This window comes from Xyrauchen texanus, chromosome 12 (assembly GCF_025860055.1).
Source record: "Xyrauchen texanus isolate HMW12.3.18 chromosome 12, RBS_HiC_50CHRs, whole genome shotgun sequence".
In the NCBI taxonomy this organism is placed as follows: Eukaryota; Metazoa; Chordata; class Actinopteri; order Cypriniformes; family Catostomidae; genus Xyrauchen; species Xyrauchen texanus.
This window is the reverse complement of record NC_068287.1, coordinates 21,994,042-22,010,449: the sequence shown is the minus strand read 5'-3', so window position 1 is coordinate 22,010,449 and position 16,408 is coordinate 21,994,042. Positions and strand designations below refer to the sequence as shown.

The 16,408-nt window shown below is 39.8% G+C and overlaps 1 protein-coding gene across 7 annotated transcripts in view; it reads right to left on the bottom strand.

Moving 5' to 3' along the window:
* Positions 1 to 8,311: 8,311 nt before the first annotated feature.
* The window catches only part of LOC127652574 (G patch domain-containing protein 8-like), a 53,415-nt gene continuing 45,318 nt past the window's right edge, over positions 8,312 to 16,408 (bottom strand). For all 7 annotated transcript variants that reach the window (XM_052138784.1, XM_052138785.1, XM_052138783.1 and 4 more), the window contains 5 exons: positions 15,567 to 15,634; positions 15,382 to 15,468; positions 14,695 to 14,838; positions 13,868 to 13,998; positions 8,312 to 13,676 (listed from right to left, as the gene is read on the bottom strand). In XM_052138784.1, coding sequence (XP_051994744.1) covers positions 9,728 to 13,676; positions 13,868 to 13,998; positions 14,695 to 14,838; positions 15,382 to 15,468; positions 15,567 to 15,634 — 4,379 coding nt within the window. In that variant the 3' untranslated portion in view covers positions 8,312 to 9,727. The remainder of the gene's footprint in view (positions 13,677 to 13,867; positions 13,999 to 14,694; positions 14,839 to 15,381; positions 15,469 to 15,566; positions 15,635 to 16,408) is intronic.

Below are 16,408 nucleotides of genomic sequence, written 5' to 3'. Positions count from 1 at the left end.
AAGCCTCTTATAATCGACCAATTGGTGTGCGAGAAGGCGGGACTTACAAAGAGGGGTTAAAACAATGCAAATATGCGCACCAACACAATGAAGTATTAGAGCAGATGCACATCATAATGCAACTAATGCCGAATTTAGAATTTACACAAGGTTTATTTATATTTCTTCTGCTCCAAATTTACTTCAAACTTACTTTTCTGTCTGCTCGTATGAATGTAGCATTTCATAAGAAAGTGTTTCACCGCTGTTTAAATGCACTTTGGATCACATCATTTAGAAGTATAAATGTTTTCCATCTGAAAGCACTAAATATTTACTGATACAAATGACAATAAAATGCAGTAATCTCTTCAGTAATCAAAACACTTTTTGAATGTAACTGTATTATAATTACAGATTTTTTCAACTGTAACTGTAGTGGAACACAGTTACTTATTTTGTATTTTAAACACAGAATCCCGTTACATGTATTCCATTACTCCCCAACCCTGCGCCTTACTCTAAGAGGTCACAGTCCCTGGCAAACAGGAAATTAGATATACTGTTGGACAGCTGCTTACTGATCTTGGTACTCTGTTGGCACACCTATGCTCAGATCCCCAGCAAGGTAATCCTCAACGATTTCCTCCTAGAACAGTTGTATGTAATGACGATGTCTGCTTCCAGGCCTTTGAGTATGCACTGCATGTGCTCTGTGAGTCTAGAGACTTCAGTTTTTAATCAAACTAATTGTTATTGTGAATTTTTATTTATAATAATTATTAAAACCTTAACACTACTTGTATTCTATTAAACTCTGAGTTGTTTTCTAAAACCTGATAAAACTGTTCTCGTAAGACATTAATGTTTAAAACTGATGAATGAAAATTCTCCAAAACATGGTTCTTGCTAAATCCTTTTACCGTGCGTTCAGACCAGATAGTCCGTGAGGCGGGCAGAAAATTGGTATCAGAAAGGGCACCAATTCTAATGTTTATTTCTCAAAACAGGCATGCCGCCTGACCACAAAAATGCATGATAGCAGTGCCATGTAGGTAGCTTAATGTATGAAAATTACAAATTTTACATTTAAACGTGCTGAAAAAATCTAATTATGCAAAATAAATCTCAACATTGATAAACTGTGTTATATTGACATATCTATTGTTTTACATCTTCTCTTTTATGATGAAATAAAGTAAAATTTCATAGGACATTGGTGGAAGTGATGGACCCTCTGTCAAAGGCTGGACTGCAATTCCATTGATCCTATGGAATGTTCCCTTTCCAGTCAATGTCTCTTCGTTTCTGTCTATGTTGTCCCATCCTAATGTCGTAGGCACATTGGGCTTTATGTTGCTAGGAAGAACAGCCAAACCTGCAGCATCTGCCATGGTTAATTTCTGCAGGCACAAGGCTGTATCTATCTCCTCTAACAAAGTGTAAGATACAGAGTGTCCCAGGCGATTCATCATTTGGATCAATTCAACATTTCCTGTAAGCGCCTTAATAGCATATATGCGGTCTGTATAGGTTGTTTCTTGACTAAGCTTGTCATGTATTTCACTGTTCTCAACAACAAGATGCTCCATAGACAAAGTGTCAGGATACATCAGTAACCTGCCATTGTTAGACTTGCAAAAATGTAGGGAATCACCAAATTCTGCCTCTAATCTTCTTCTAAGGTTCTTGATGGTTGATTCCATCAGAGTGTCAACGCCACGTTTGTGCATATACTCTCTGATTCTACATGTGAGAATTGTAAACTTCATAACACAAGGATGTTCCATCAGTTCTTCCCGTATGTATTCAAACAACTCGTCAAATGCAGCTGCTTCTGTGGCTTTATACCTGTTTTCTTCATCAGACACTACTGACCTCTCTGAAGGGGCATCATGAGATGTAAGGACTCTGGTATAGTTCCTGTAACAACTCTTGTGGTAGTGAGCTTCTGCTGCTATCAGCTCTCTGCTAGTAACTGCAATCATTCTTTTATCCTGGTTGGCTAGAGCTGCATTTCTAACTGCAGCATCAGACTGCCAAGACACAGACTGCATTAACGGCGCTCTACTTTTTGTTCCTGGTCTGAACTTTGAAGACTTCTCACAAAAGATGCAGATTTTTTCATACACCAATGAACTAGAGCTCTGAGTTCGTATGGACCTTCTAGCCATTGTTTCTGTTGTAGTGTCTAATGGTTTGCTTTTGAGTGTTTCCAAATCCCTTTTCATTGTAAAGAGACTCCGGCACCTCCTGTGATACCATATTTGTGGAACCTCTCCTTCAGAACAACTCGCAGCCAAATCTAATATGTCTTTATGATTTCTTATTTCTGCTGCCTTAACCAATGTTGTCCACGAATTCCAGTCCTTTGGTGTTGTTAAATTCTTCTCTGGGTCCTCTTCATTGCAATGTATTAAACACTTGTTTTCAATTTTAGGCCGTTTCTTTTGAGGAGATCTCTCTTCCTGAACCTTATACATATTTCTGCAAGCTGTAAATTAATTTGATGTTTATTGTCTGCCTTCAGGAGTAATATAATAAATGTCTGCTTATGTGTGTTTCTGCATATAGTGTGCATCTAAGATAAAGACATCTCAAGCACCAGTACACGGACAGTCAACAAATGTACAATTTGGACAATTAGCATTCACTTCACTTCACTTCACTTCACTTGTTGTTTAGTTATCCATGGTAATTAGCATACAATGAATTGACTTGATAGATTAATCAATAATTGTATAATATATAACACTGCAAAATCCATTCTTACCTGTTACATGGAAGCATGTACAGATTGGTCTTCAGTTTAAAACAATGAGTGAAAGCTGTACACCACTATGTTTTATGTAGAGAAATAATCATAACAACTATATTATTGAAACAAGTTCAAGTTTTGACAATATTCCAACCTAGATATCACCAAGTATAAAGGTTTTTTTTGGTACCAAAAATAATGAATTAAAGAAATAACTGACCTTACGTGGAATTCGCCAAATTTTGGGAGGGTCATACATAAAATTGGTGATTTTTGTACCTTAAGCTACCCACTAAGAATTGCTATCATGCATTTTTGTGGTCCAGGGACATCCCTCTGTTGAATAAAAAAAAAAGAGCAACATTGGTGCCCTTTTATGATACTAATTTCTGAAATTTGGGGGTCTGCCTCACGGACTAAGAGGCGACGAGAGTGTCAAAATTCGCTCTGGCTGCCCTGCCAACAACGCTATCGAAAATTTGTGGACTCTCTGACGTGTTTGAAATGGGCGGCAACGTGCGTCCAGAATGCTTTGTTTTGTGAACTATATTTAAAGGGGCCACAAAACATCCAGACATGTCAACCGGTATCTTTTTGACGACATATCTCAAGTAGCGTATATCCTCATGAAATATTTTTAAATATTATTATATAAACCATAATATCCACTTCATCAACTCATCTGGCACACCAACACGTTCAGACACCTTTGTCCACTCATCGTTTTTTAAAATTGTATTTATATCCCTGTAAGCAAACAAGGACAGATCAAATATTACGGGAAAACCCGACACGGGTTTCTCCTCCTTTTTGTCTTTGGAACTAATGTTTGGTGGGAACCAAAGTTTACACGGTTGTGTTCTCTAGACTTCGCTAGAGCGGAGCACTTCTACAGGTGAAACTTGAAAAATTAGAATATCGTGCAAAAGTTCATTAATTTCAGTAATTCAACTTAAAAGGTGAAACTAATATATTATATAGACTCATTACAAGCAAAGTAAGATATTTCAAGCCTTTATTTGATATAATTTTGATGATTATGGCTTACAGCTTATGAAAACCCCAAATTCAGAATCTCAGAAAATTAGAATATTGTGAAAAGGTTCAGTATTGTAGGCTCAAAGTGTCACACTCTAATCAGCTAAACACCTGCAAAGGGTTCCTGAGCCTTTAAATGGTCTCTCAGTCTGGTTCAGTTGAATTCACAATCATGGGGAAGACTGCTGACCTGACAGTTGTGCAGAAAACCATCATTGACACCCTCCACAAGGAGGGAAAGCCTCAAAATTTAATTGCAAAAGAAGTTGGATGTTCTCAAAGTGCTGTATCAAAGCACATTAATAGAAAGTTAAGTGGAAGGGAAAAGTGTGGAAGAAAAAGGTGCACAAGCAGCAGGGATGACCGTAGCCTGGAGAGGATTGTCAGGAAAAGGCCATTCAAATGTGTGGGGAGCTTCACAAGGAGTGGACTGAGGCTTCAAATGTCGTATTCCTCTTGTCAAGCCGCTCCTGAACAACAAACAACGTCAGAAGCGTCTTACCTGGGCTAAAGAAAAAAAACCTGGTCTGTTGCTCAGTGGTCCAAAGTCCTCTTTTCTGATGAGAGCAAATTTTGCATCTCATTTGGAAACCAAGGTCCCAGAGTCTGGAGGAAGAATGGAGAGGCACACAATCCAAGATGCTTGAAGTCCAGTGTGAAGTTTCCACAGTCTGTGTTGGTTTGGGGAGCCATGTCATCGGCTGGTGTTGGTCCAATGTGCTTTATTAAGTCCAGAGTCAACGCAGCCGTCTACCGGGACATTTTAGAGCACTTCATGCTTCCTTCAGCAGACAAGCTTTATGGAGATGCTGACTTCATTTTCCAGCAGGACTTGGCACCTGCCCACACTGCCAAAAGTACCAAAACCTGGTTCAATGACCATGGTATATACTGTGCTTGATTGGCCAGCAAACTCGCCTGACCTGAACCCCATTGAGAATCTATGGGGCATTGCCAAGAGAAAGATGAGAGACATGAGACCAAACAATGCAGAAGAGCTGAAGGCCGCTATTAAGACGCTAGTAAGCATCTTGGTCTTCCATAACACCTTCAGCAGTGCCACAGGCTGATAGCATCCATGCCACGCCGCATTGAGGCAGTAATTAATGCAAAAGGGGCCCAAACCAAGTACTGAGTACATTTATGCATGATTATACTTTTCAGAGGGCCGACATTTCTGTATTTAAAATCCTTTTTTTATTGATTTCATGTAATATTCTAACTTTCTGAGATTCTGAATTTGGGGTTTTCATAAGCTGTAAGCCATAATCATCAAAATTATATCAAATAAAGGCTTTAAATATCTTACTTTGCTTGTAATGAGTCTATATAATATGTATATTCCCGAACCGTGTCAAAGCTCATTACCATAATGTTGGCTGCATTTTAACTTCCCTCTGACGCCCCACACCGCCCAACCGTGCGTTCAGACCAGAGGCGTCGAGAGCATAGACATAATAAATACATAGACGCCCTATTGGCCGCTTTAGAACGTTGCTGCGATACGTCAACGTGTCCGCCATTTTGCGGAGGGCAAGACTGCGCTGTAATCAAATGCAAGTAAACGGTTTTTCTGGATAAAAACAAAAATAACGTTTACATTTATCAACCGATTTCAGTGGTTCGTACATGGTGTAACGAGTACTTGTCATAAAAGTCTTTAAGAAAATATTTAGATTTTCAGGAAATGTACTTTATAATATAAAATATAAGATAAAACTATACTATAAATCATGTCAACTCATGTCTCAACTTTCACAGCTCGCAAGCAAGCTATTTTAGTCTGACTAACTCCGGTGGCCAACTAACGTTACTATTACTAATTATATAACGACCAAATACAACCAAAAACAAATGTTCAGTCTTACTTGTGAAAAGTAATTCCCCGAGACCTGTTTTCAATAGTGCGGCGATTTGTACAGCCCCAAGCAGCACATGAGGCAGGCATTTTTCCTCAACTCCCGTTATGAGAGAAATGGGAATGTTGCCCTCCGCAATATGGCGGCCCGTTGACGTACGCTCCAGCGGCCAATAGGGCGTCTATGTATTTATTATGTCTATGGTCGAGAGCGTCAAATCTCTCCAATAGGGGCTGGCTGCAGACTACGGGGCGAGTGGAGCTCCATTCAAAAGCGGAAATACGTCACCTCCACTGCGGCCTTATACTGTCTATGACTGCGACCGAGCGCATATATATATATATATATATATATATATATATATATATATATATATATATTTTAACCGAGCGCATATATACGTGACCTCACCTAATCTTCACACAGAATATCAAAGCAGTATACTACACTTTTACGGTTTATGACTATTAAATATAATATTATAGTAAAAATAATTTCAGAATTTTCTATTTAAAGCTAAATAACATGTACAAATCAACCAATGTAAAATAATGAAGAATAATTTCCACAATTTAAGTTTTAATTGTTTTTATGTAAAAAAAAAAAACACAAAAAAAAAACCAAATAAACTTAAATTTTTACAACACAATAACTGGAGTGGAGGTGACGTATTTCCTGTTTGAGAGTGGAGCTCCAATCGCCCACAGTCTGCAGCCAGACCCTTCTCAATTTTTACGGCATTCACTAAAGTACAGGGGTTTCAGTACAGCGACGCACAAGGGGCGTGGCCATGACATAAAACAAATTTCAGGTCAGCGCACATGCGCATTATAGTGCCTTCTTTCCGCGGGCGTTTCATATTTTCATCGCGGGCTTCAGATTGTTTACATTGATACTATTGGTACATTAATATTTACATATTTTAGCGTGTGATTTTGGATTAATCTACTTTGCCAAACTGACATATTAAATTTCAACATCAGTTTCTATTAGCGGCAAAAAAGGAAAATAATTCAACCGTTAGCGATGTGGGTTATCATCATTCACTTTTCATGATCGGTGACCTATGCAAATTTTGAATTAGGAGAACGCCTACACTACCACGTCACATTTTTACGCTGTACTGAAACCCCTGGAAATAAGTGACTGCCCAATTTTTACAGCACAATAACTGGAGTGGAGGTGACGTATTTCCTGTTTGAGAGTGGAGCTCCAATCGCCCACAGTCTGCAGCTAGACCCTTCTCAATCGACCGGAAGTCATTAATTTTCTATGCTAGCCAGCGTCTCTCGGCGGCGAGAAGCGGTCTGAACGCACGGCTAGATTATCTTGCAAAAATTATCAAATCTATAAACACTCTGCTGTTCAAGGGGAACTTATCTCATTTAATGAATTTATTACTCTGAAGGGTGCCCCGTTTTCTAAAAGAGACTTCAATAAGGTGGTTAAAAGTATTATTTTGCCCCTTTTTGGTAAAAAAAAAGCATCAAATCTTTAATTAGAGCACACCTAAGTTATGCTAGCTTGTCTAATCATATTCCTAAACTTTCAATTAAAGTATCCATATTCTAGACAAGAAATGTAATAATGTTTTCATTGGAAATGCTATTGTCTCAGATCAAGTAACTCTTTCTATAGCCTGTTCAAAATTGAGTATATTCTAATTTAAGCAATTTATGGATTTCTCCTTACAAACTTCTTATCCCAAATAAAATTAGAGAACTTATTTTCAAAATTACTCACAAATATTACACATGCAATCAGATTTTAAACAGGTTTTTTGAGAATGTATCCCCCTTGTGTTCCTTTTGTAAAATGGAAGAATCAGTTTTACATTTGTTTTATCAGTGTACTTTCTCTAAATCTTTTTGGACAGAAATAACCTTGTTATTATATTTATGTTTTAACAAATTGGTGCAGATTACAGAGACTATGGTTTTTCTTTCAGATATTCATTGTAATGATGCTAAATTTGATTGTTCTTTATTGTTATTTCATCTTCACAAAGCCAGAGTAATACAATCGAAACCTAATATTAGAATTTTTTCTGCTGATGTAAAATCGCTTTTTGCCTCTTAATAATATGTCTAAACATCTTCAAAAACTTAACATATAACATCCTTAAGGATGTCACATTGAAAATGTAATCTTTACATGTGATATCTTCTGTATTGTTTTTATTTGTCCCTTTGTTAGCAATATGTAACCCACTGTTGTTATTCAATGTATTATTTTTAATGCAATAAAAAAAAATGATCTTGCAACATATCCTGCTTTCTGATCTAATGCAACTGAAGCAAAGTCAAATGGTGCCATCTAGTGTTTAAATCCAATAATCGTCTGTGGTTGTAGAATAAAATGTATGATTGATGCGGTCACAAAACAAGTAAACACACATTCTTGCAAAATCGGGATCAATGTTAATTTACCATGGACAATGGATTTTTTTTTTCCTGTGCAAAATAGTCAAATGCAGGTACAAGTGACCATCATATTTTGAGTTTGTGTTCTTATACTGTATCTTAAAAGGAACTTACATACCTTGCAGCTGTTTTCTGGGCTTCTACCTAGCATGCAGGGAAAAGTGGTGCAAGATGTATGGCCGCTTAAAAGTCTAGGAAATGACACAATTTTTATCTTATACCGGTGATTGAGAGGAGACCATGAGAAAGTGCAAAGCATTTTATTTTAATGTTCAAGCATTGTTTTTTTTTTTTTTTTTAACATTACAGGTTAAATACGTTTTATGTCAAAGACTTATCTGGGTATTAAAAGTATAATACTTGTACAAGTGATTACTTAGTCAAATTTGTATTTGCTGATGAATAGAGGACTTCAAAAAGCTAATGTTTACAGCACAATTATTGTCACCAAAACTTGTACAACATTCTTCTGTCCATCCACTTTCCAAATACTTCCCTGACCTCTGAAGTACCAGCCCTGATCATGTTTATGTATCCTTTATTTCATTATTTGTTTTATTAGCATTTTTAAGCAGGTGTTACAAACATTTATTTTACATTATCTTTTTACACAAGTTTATTTACATTGAACTAATTGTGCAGAAAGACAACAAAAACATTTTCCAAAAAAAGAAACAAAAATATAAAATAATTTAAAATAAAAAACAAAATAAAATTATTGAATACAATCATACAGTTGTTACAAGATGCAAAAAACAGCATCTAAAATGTACATTTTTCAGTGCAATATTTCACAATTTTAATTACAAGGGATGGGAACCCTCAAATCCCAAAGTGTAACTTGGTATGCAGTTCCAACAGCCTGTGACAATATAAAAACGTGTGACATCAACATTTGTGATGTCTACGTTCCATTCACTATTTTCAGATCATTAATATTGATTTGCAACCAACCAAAAAAATAAGTTTACACAGTTGAGTGCGGAGTATGGCTTTTAACTGTAATAATCTTGTTCATGTTTTCTGACACCATTTGATAGAAGTATGGTACTTTTATAACAATTAGTATGAGCTGAAAAAATGACCAAATATTATGGCAACCTTGTAGTGGGCCCATCGTCAAATTCATCATAGCCTGTTTTTTGAGAACCAGGCACAATTATATCTTTGCATATTCATACACGTCAATTAATTTAGTCAAGAATGCTTAGTACACAAAAAAAAACTATCTCCCAATGACCCTCTAAGACTGCCCTTGTCAACCCTATCAAGCCACACTTAAGGCCTACAATCAGCCTGTGGATATAAGAAAAACTTCAGACAATGAACAAAAATGTATGACATACCATAGAAAACTAAAGATGTGGTTTCTTGTCCTTTATCTAGTTGTGAAATCCATGTCCTTGACCTAAAAAATAAACCCTTGCACCTTTTCTTTACTCCTTGAGGGAATATACATACGATATACCACTGCCGACCAATCTCCTGGTCCTGATTTCACATGATTTTCATCACATTACAATCTCGAAAGGTGGCCAAGAAAATCATACTTTTTGTGTTTATTAAATTTTTTAAAATATACCCATAAACTGTCCTGATGAGATGCCCTTATGGAAGCAGAGTACATACCACCCAACTAAACTTAAATTTTCACACCTCAAATATAATTTTCAGGAGCCATGGTTTGGTGGGTGTTGCAGGTCCTGCCCTGAGAAGATAGGATGAAGAAATGGGTGTAACTGCAGGGCAGCTGCTGCTGCTGCAGTGGCTGGCCGATGGGCAAAGAGAGTGGGGTAAAGGGCAGCATGGGGGATATGGTGTAGAGAAAGAGGGCTGTGATGGAGCGCAGAGGCTGGTATAATATGTATTGGTTGGCCTGACAAAAAGGCAGTGTGGTGAGCTGGAATCAAGCCTGTGTGTCCTAAAGAGTGACCCAATGAGTGGCCTAAGGAATGTCCCAATGGTGACAAGGAAATAGGGGTTAGATGATGTTGAGGGATGTGGTGCACCTGGGCTAGTTGGGCATGTGCAGGGTGATGATGATGCTGGGTATGGGGATGAATACCCATGGCTGCTGCAGCAGCATGATGCTGCAGGATGGCATGCTGCATTGTGGTAATGGAGGTAGCAGAAGCTGCAGAAACTGTGGGTTGATGGATGTGTATAGGCTGCAATGCAGCTGGTGGAGGTGGCGGAGCATGGGCAAGGTTAGCCGCTGCTGCCAAATTAGCTGCCGCTGCAACAGCTGCGGCTGAAGGGAAGCTCTTCACCTGCTTGGCTAACAGCTGCTGTTGAATGTGCTGTTGAGCTGCTTGTTGCAACTTGCTGTATTTTTCCATTTCCTCTGGAGTAAAGGTAATTGGTTGACTTTCTAAAGGTGCAAGTCCATCTTCTTCAGCTTCTATGCCCATTTCCCCATCCTCCATTGTGGGTGCAGAGTAACCAGTGTAGGTGTGCATAGTAGACTGCGTACCCATATCAGACCCCATTAGATGTCCATCCGAAATGGGATTACTGGGGTCTTGCCTTGCCTCACCTTGGTATTGTGGGATCATCATAGCTGGATCGTGCTCATATTGTGGCTGAGACTCCTGAAGGGCCTGTGTGTCTGAGACTGGATGTCTGGTATCCTCTGGCACTACAGCATTTGGTACGGCCTCCTCTAACTGTTGCTTTTGTTGTTGTTGCTGCTGCTTTTGCTGTTGGACTTGTGGCTGGGGTGGGGGAGGAAATTCACGAATGGGTTCTACCAAGATAACTTCACTACTATCAGAATTTTTCCCCTGCTCTGACTTTTCACTCTCATTCAAACGTATAAGAGAAAATAATGATGGTTTCTTTCCTGCCTGGAGTTTACCAAAAAGGGGCAAAATACTTTTGTTTCCAAGGGCAGGGGGGAGCTTGGGTCCAAAGTATCCTTGTGGAGGGTCCTTGATCTTGATGCCTGGCTTGGTGCCAGTTCCAGACTCATCCCCTCCTTTTCGAGACTGGATTTTCTCCAGTAGCTGCCGAGCTGTGAATGAATTTCGATGTTCTGCAGCACCTCCACCTTCCTTTGAGGTAGCACCACCACTACATCTAGTTCCTTGTGCTGATGAAGAGTTGCTCTTTCGTGCCTGTGTGCGGGAAGAGGAGGACCTTGGAGACTGGGAACAGTAAATGCGCGACCTGCTGAAATCACGTCGTCGTGTGGAGCTGTCAGATCGCCGGCTGTGACCATGTCGATGTGGAGAACCTTTAGTGGAGCTAGATGAACGACTAGCAGAGCTACGGCTGTGACTATAAGTGCTTCGTCTATAGTGGCGAGCGCTGCTGCTCCTACTACTGCGACTAGAGCTGCGACTACTACTTCGTTGGTGTCTCCGCCTATGATGTTTTCTGCGGCTGTGTGAGCGTGATCGTGAACGAGAGTCCTCAGAGGAAGATGAGGAATAGTGCCGTCTGTGAGACCGCCCACTATCACGCCTTTCATAGTCTGAGTCTGAAGAAGGTCTTCTTGTTCTATGACGATGTTCTTCATCACTATAGTCACTGTAACTGTCTGAGTAACTGTGACTACGGCGGCTGTAAGCACTGCTCCCAGCAGAGGAACGCTCAGAGCTACTCGAGTAAGATCGACTGCATGACTTCTGACCTCTGTGGCGTCTATGGTTATGGTCACCTCCACGAGACGATCTACTACGTGAACGTCCTGATTGTCCTGAATCATCACTGCAGTGTCTGTGGTGCTCACGTTTTGGTGTGGAGCAACGGCGAGCTGGTCGGGAATGTTGAGAGGATGATCCTCCATCCTCTTCACTGTCACTGCTGGGAGGTCGACCTCCACTTAAGCTTTTCTGGGCTGAAGCAGAGCAAGAGGCTGCGGGTGCATCGGGGTCAGATTTAAGGCTTTTAGTACCATTGTGCTCTTCTGCAGAGCTTGGCTTTCCTGCACTGCTTTCCTTAACTCCAGACCACTGTGACATTGTGTGGGACCGTTTTCTCTTTCCTCCATCATGGGACACATTTACTCCAGATGACTGGGCAGAGGACACTCCATCTTTCCCCTCCTTGTGATTCTCTTCTTCCTTATCTTTCTCTTTTTCCTTGCGGTCACCTCCCTCTTCATTTTCCTCAGCATCACATGGTTTATTTTTGCTTTTCTTTCTTTTATGTTTTTTTTTCTTTTTAGTTTTATCTTCTGACATCTCATTCTCCAACTCCACGTCCACTGCTACTTTTTCGCTGCGTTTGGAACGCTTGCTTGATTTCTTATGTTTTTTCTTCTTTTTCTTTTTCTTAGTCCCTGCAGACACATCCACACTACTTTGTAATTTCTGCTCTTTGTTCTCATTATCAGCACCTCCCTCTTTTAAGGATGAATGTTTCTTTTGATCAGTACTTGGTCCTGCTACCATTGTGGAAGTGCAGGTCTCTCCACTACTGACAGGAGTAGTATCCATGCTGCCAGACTTGGATCCCTCTCCTACATCAGGAGTAGTATCCATGCTGACAGACTTTGATCCTTCTCCTCCATCAGTGCTAACTGGCTTGGCAGATTTGCTGTTTTTCCCTGCCCAGTTTCCTTTGTTTCTAGACAGCTTGAAGTCAAAGTAGAGAGGATTACAACTGTAGGAGAGGGATGGCTGAGCCTTAGTGAACTCCAGCAATTCAGAAGGCCATTGCAACGTGGTGCTTTCATCCTTACCAAGCACAGGAAAGAAAGGCCCAGTTGGTATGCGGGGACCTGTGTCTGGAGGCTCAGACATTCCTTGCTTGGCATCAGCTGGTTGGGAAGAAATTTCTAAAATTATTGTATTACTTTGCCCCGCTGAGGTACTACTACATGATACTTCCTCGGTCTTCATTTTGGTTGATGTGGGAGGAGGAGTTGTGTTTTGCACTTGTGTAGGTTCGTTCACTGTCTCTTTTTCATATTTGCTGCTGACATTTAGCTTTATTTGCTCTCCATCTTCACCAGCTACTGCTTTTTCAGCTTTCTTTCCATCCTCTTCACTGGCACACTGGTCTGAGGCCTTCATGAAAAGCAGAAACTTGAAATGTGGCTTGACCCGACAGTGTGTAGGAGGTACATAATGGTAATACTGTGGCTCCTGTCCAGAGTAACCTTCCTCCTTTTTCATCATCATCTTCAGCTTATTCAAAGTGGAGGCCAGGGTTCCTCCATCATCTGGTTGTGACAGTTCATCCTCACCTCCTGCTGCACATTGTGGGCTATCAGTGTTAGTTTCCACAGCTCCTTCCTCTCCTCCTGTCTTATCTCCTCCCTCTTCCTGACCTTCTTCTCCCTCCATTGCTTCTTCACCAGGGTCTACAAAGACAGCTGCTGCAGTCTCAAGTTTGACGGGGGCTTTTTTAGCTAAGGAGAAGGAGACACTAACTTTGGGAGCATGTGAGCCTCCAGAGGGCGTTGGGGAAGAGCCAGTTTTGTTGAAGCCAAAGCTGATGGAAGGAGTTGATCTAGGGGAGCCTTGATCACCAACACTACAGACTCCCTTATCGTCAATAGGTTCTGTGTTGGAATCTATGGTCATAGGCACACCATCCATGGAGTCGTCTCCCTTCTCACCATCTACTATCACTGTAGTGGGTTTAAACATAGGGCCACTACCAGGGACACTGTAAAAAAAGGGTGGTGAGTAAAAATAAAATATCATTGCTGCTATTTTATCCCTCTGAAAAGTACCACTAACATTGTTGGCATAACCATATCTGTAAATGGGCAATACTATGGCACAGTGAAAAGATGTGATATGACTGGTAAAACTTCCCTAAAAACCATCAAAATACAGAATTCAAATTTAACTTACTACTCTTGCTGCTTCCTTTGTTCTGCCAGTTCATGGAGACGCCGCAGCATCCTCTCCTGTTTCTTGCCATCCTTTCTAGAACGAGATGACACATTCCGAGCAAACTCTCTCTGCTTCAGCTCTTTCAGTCTCTGTAGGATTAGACAGAGGAGGAGGAACAAGAATTGATTGAGGGTGGAATTAGATGAAAATTGTTGTGGTGTCACAAGGTGAATTGATCTTTAAATATGAAGAAAACAATGCCATGTTCAAATGTACACTACCAGTCAAAAGTTTGGAAACACACTCATTATTTTATATTTTATTTTCTTCACATTTTTGAATATTAGTAAAATCATCAAAACTATGGAATAACATAAATGGAACTATGGGAATTATGTTGTGACTACTTTGAAGATGCTAAAATATAACACAGTTTTGATTTATTTGGGATTTTGTTTAGTCACCCTTTGCCTAGAATATGCAGACATGTACTCTTGACATTTTCTCAACCAACTTCTTGAGGTATCACCCTGGGATGCATTTTAAACAGTATTGAAGGAGTTCCCATCTACGTTGAGCACTTATTGGCTTCTGTTCTTTATTATTTGTTCCAAGTCATCCAGTTCTTTTTTTTTTATATAAAAGTTTAGTTTTATAATTAAATAATTGAATATGGTGGCACAATTATATTTTTGTCTACAAAACTAATTTCATACATTTAAGCACACGCCTTCAGATCATACGATTTTTAAGATAATTTCAAACATTTCAGTCAAGTGTTTCAAAAGTTTTGACCTGTAGTGTATATGTTTTTCAGTAGTCATGCCTATGTGTATCTCTCTTACCTGTTTGTGTGCATGGTCATATGAGTTTATGTGATTGTCAAACTCCTGATGTTTCTGATATTGCTTGTCACACAGCTCACAGTAGAAGTTGGCCCTCAAGTCCTCCAGAGCTTTGGCTATGGCTTTCTCCTTTTCCGCATAATCCTACAAAACACAACAAAACAAATCAAACATTAATGGAGGGAAGTTGACTAAATCTGGAAAACTGACTGATGTATAAGAGTTTGTGGAAAGAGGCAATGTTAATCTAGAATTGCATACTGTACATGTAGGATAATTTGTCATGGTTAAAGATCTCATGTCTTTGCGTGTGAAGGAGAATACAGGATACATATTCACATTTATCTGCTGATAACCTAAAATGTTCAACAGCTTTAGAGATAGACATAGGGTACCCACACCTATCTTCAGTTATCTTTTTGTTTGTTTGTGTATGTCTTTGTGCTGCAGTGAAACAAGAGAATCTTTGTGTCTGTCCAAGGCCAGTGACTGTGACAAATCGATCTGAAACATCCACAGAATTTTAATAAGATAAGCCTCAGTTACTCAATAACAAATGGGGAATTGAGGAGTACTAGAAGGTGATAATGATGACAGAAAAGAGAAGAGATGATGTGCGTAGAGCTGACAGATGAATGGAAAGATAAAAACAATGTGATAAACCTTGTACCTATTACAGAATTTCACCTTGTATTTTTGACGCAGTTCCTCTGTGTCTTCTTTTTCTATCTCCAGCGCCCGACGCTTCTCTGTGGCATCTTCTGCATAGTCCAGCTGTGGGTGTGTGAACAGACGCACAGGTTAAATATGCCTTAATACATTTACATTCAGTAGAGAGTAAGAAAAGAGAGCACATACAACCATCTTCTTACCTCCATCTCCATGCGCCCCATTCCCATGACGTCATATTTGAGAACGATGGGCACCGGGTCAGTTCGTCCTGTGAGGTTGGGGGAAGAGGCAGAAGAGAAATTGGACAGAGGTTAGACTGCTCTTCAGACAAAAAATTTAAACTTGGGGCAGGGCAGCCTGCTTAGAGCACAGGGTGCTGGGTTAGAGTGATTGCCTTCAAGTGCAAGAGACCAGAAAGCTAGAGTGAACCAAATTCTAGCCATTCTCACAGCTTCATGTGCAGCTCTCCTATAAAAGGCCATTCCAGGTCTGCCATATGATAGTAACTAAGGCCAGTTTTAATCTCGTTTACCAGTTGAGTTTTCAGCCAAATCGTTTTAGAATGAACAATTAACCGCAAATGAACTGCATACACTAAAACAGTATAAAAAGCTTCCATTAAAAGAAGCGAGGGACAGAAAACAAGGGGAAGACATAGTTTAAACTATTTGAGAATCTCTACAGTGGCCTCCTCGCTGTGTATTGTCTTTTGTCCCTTTCTTACATTTTTCCTGTTCTTCCCCATACTTCTCCCTCCCTTTTTGGGTTATCACAATGCAGTATACATTGTGCTCTGTCCAAGTAATATTCTTAACTCAGGGCAGAAAATCATGTGGGTTTTAGGGGAGTGCTTAAGAGAGGGAGGAGAGATAAGCATTTAAAGCATTGTTTCACAGCACTGCGACAACACTGACTTCCTTAATACACAGTATGTCCTTCCTGAATGTCTTACATTCTCCTCTTTAGACCCATAAAACCAGAAGCAGTTAAAACCCCTGCAGGTCCACCTAGATGCAAACGAAGGTCCCCCATGATATTACTG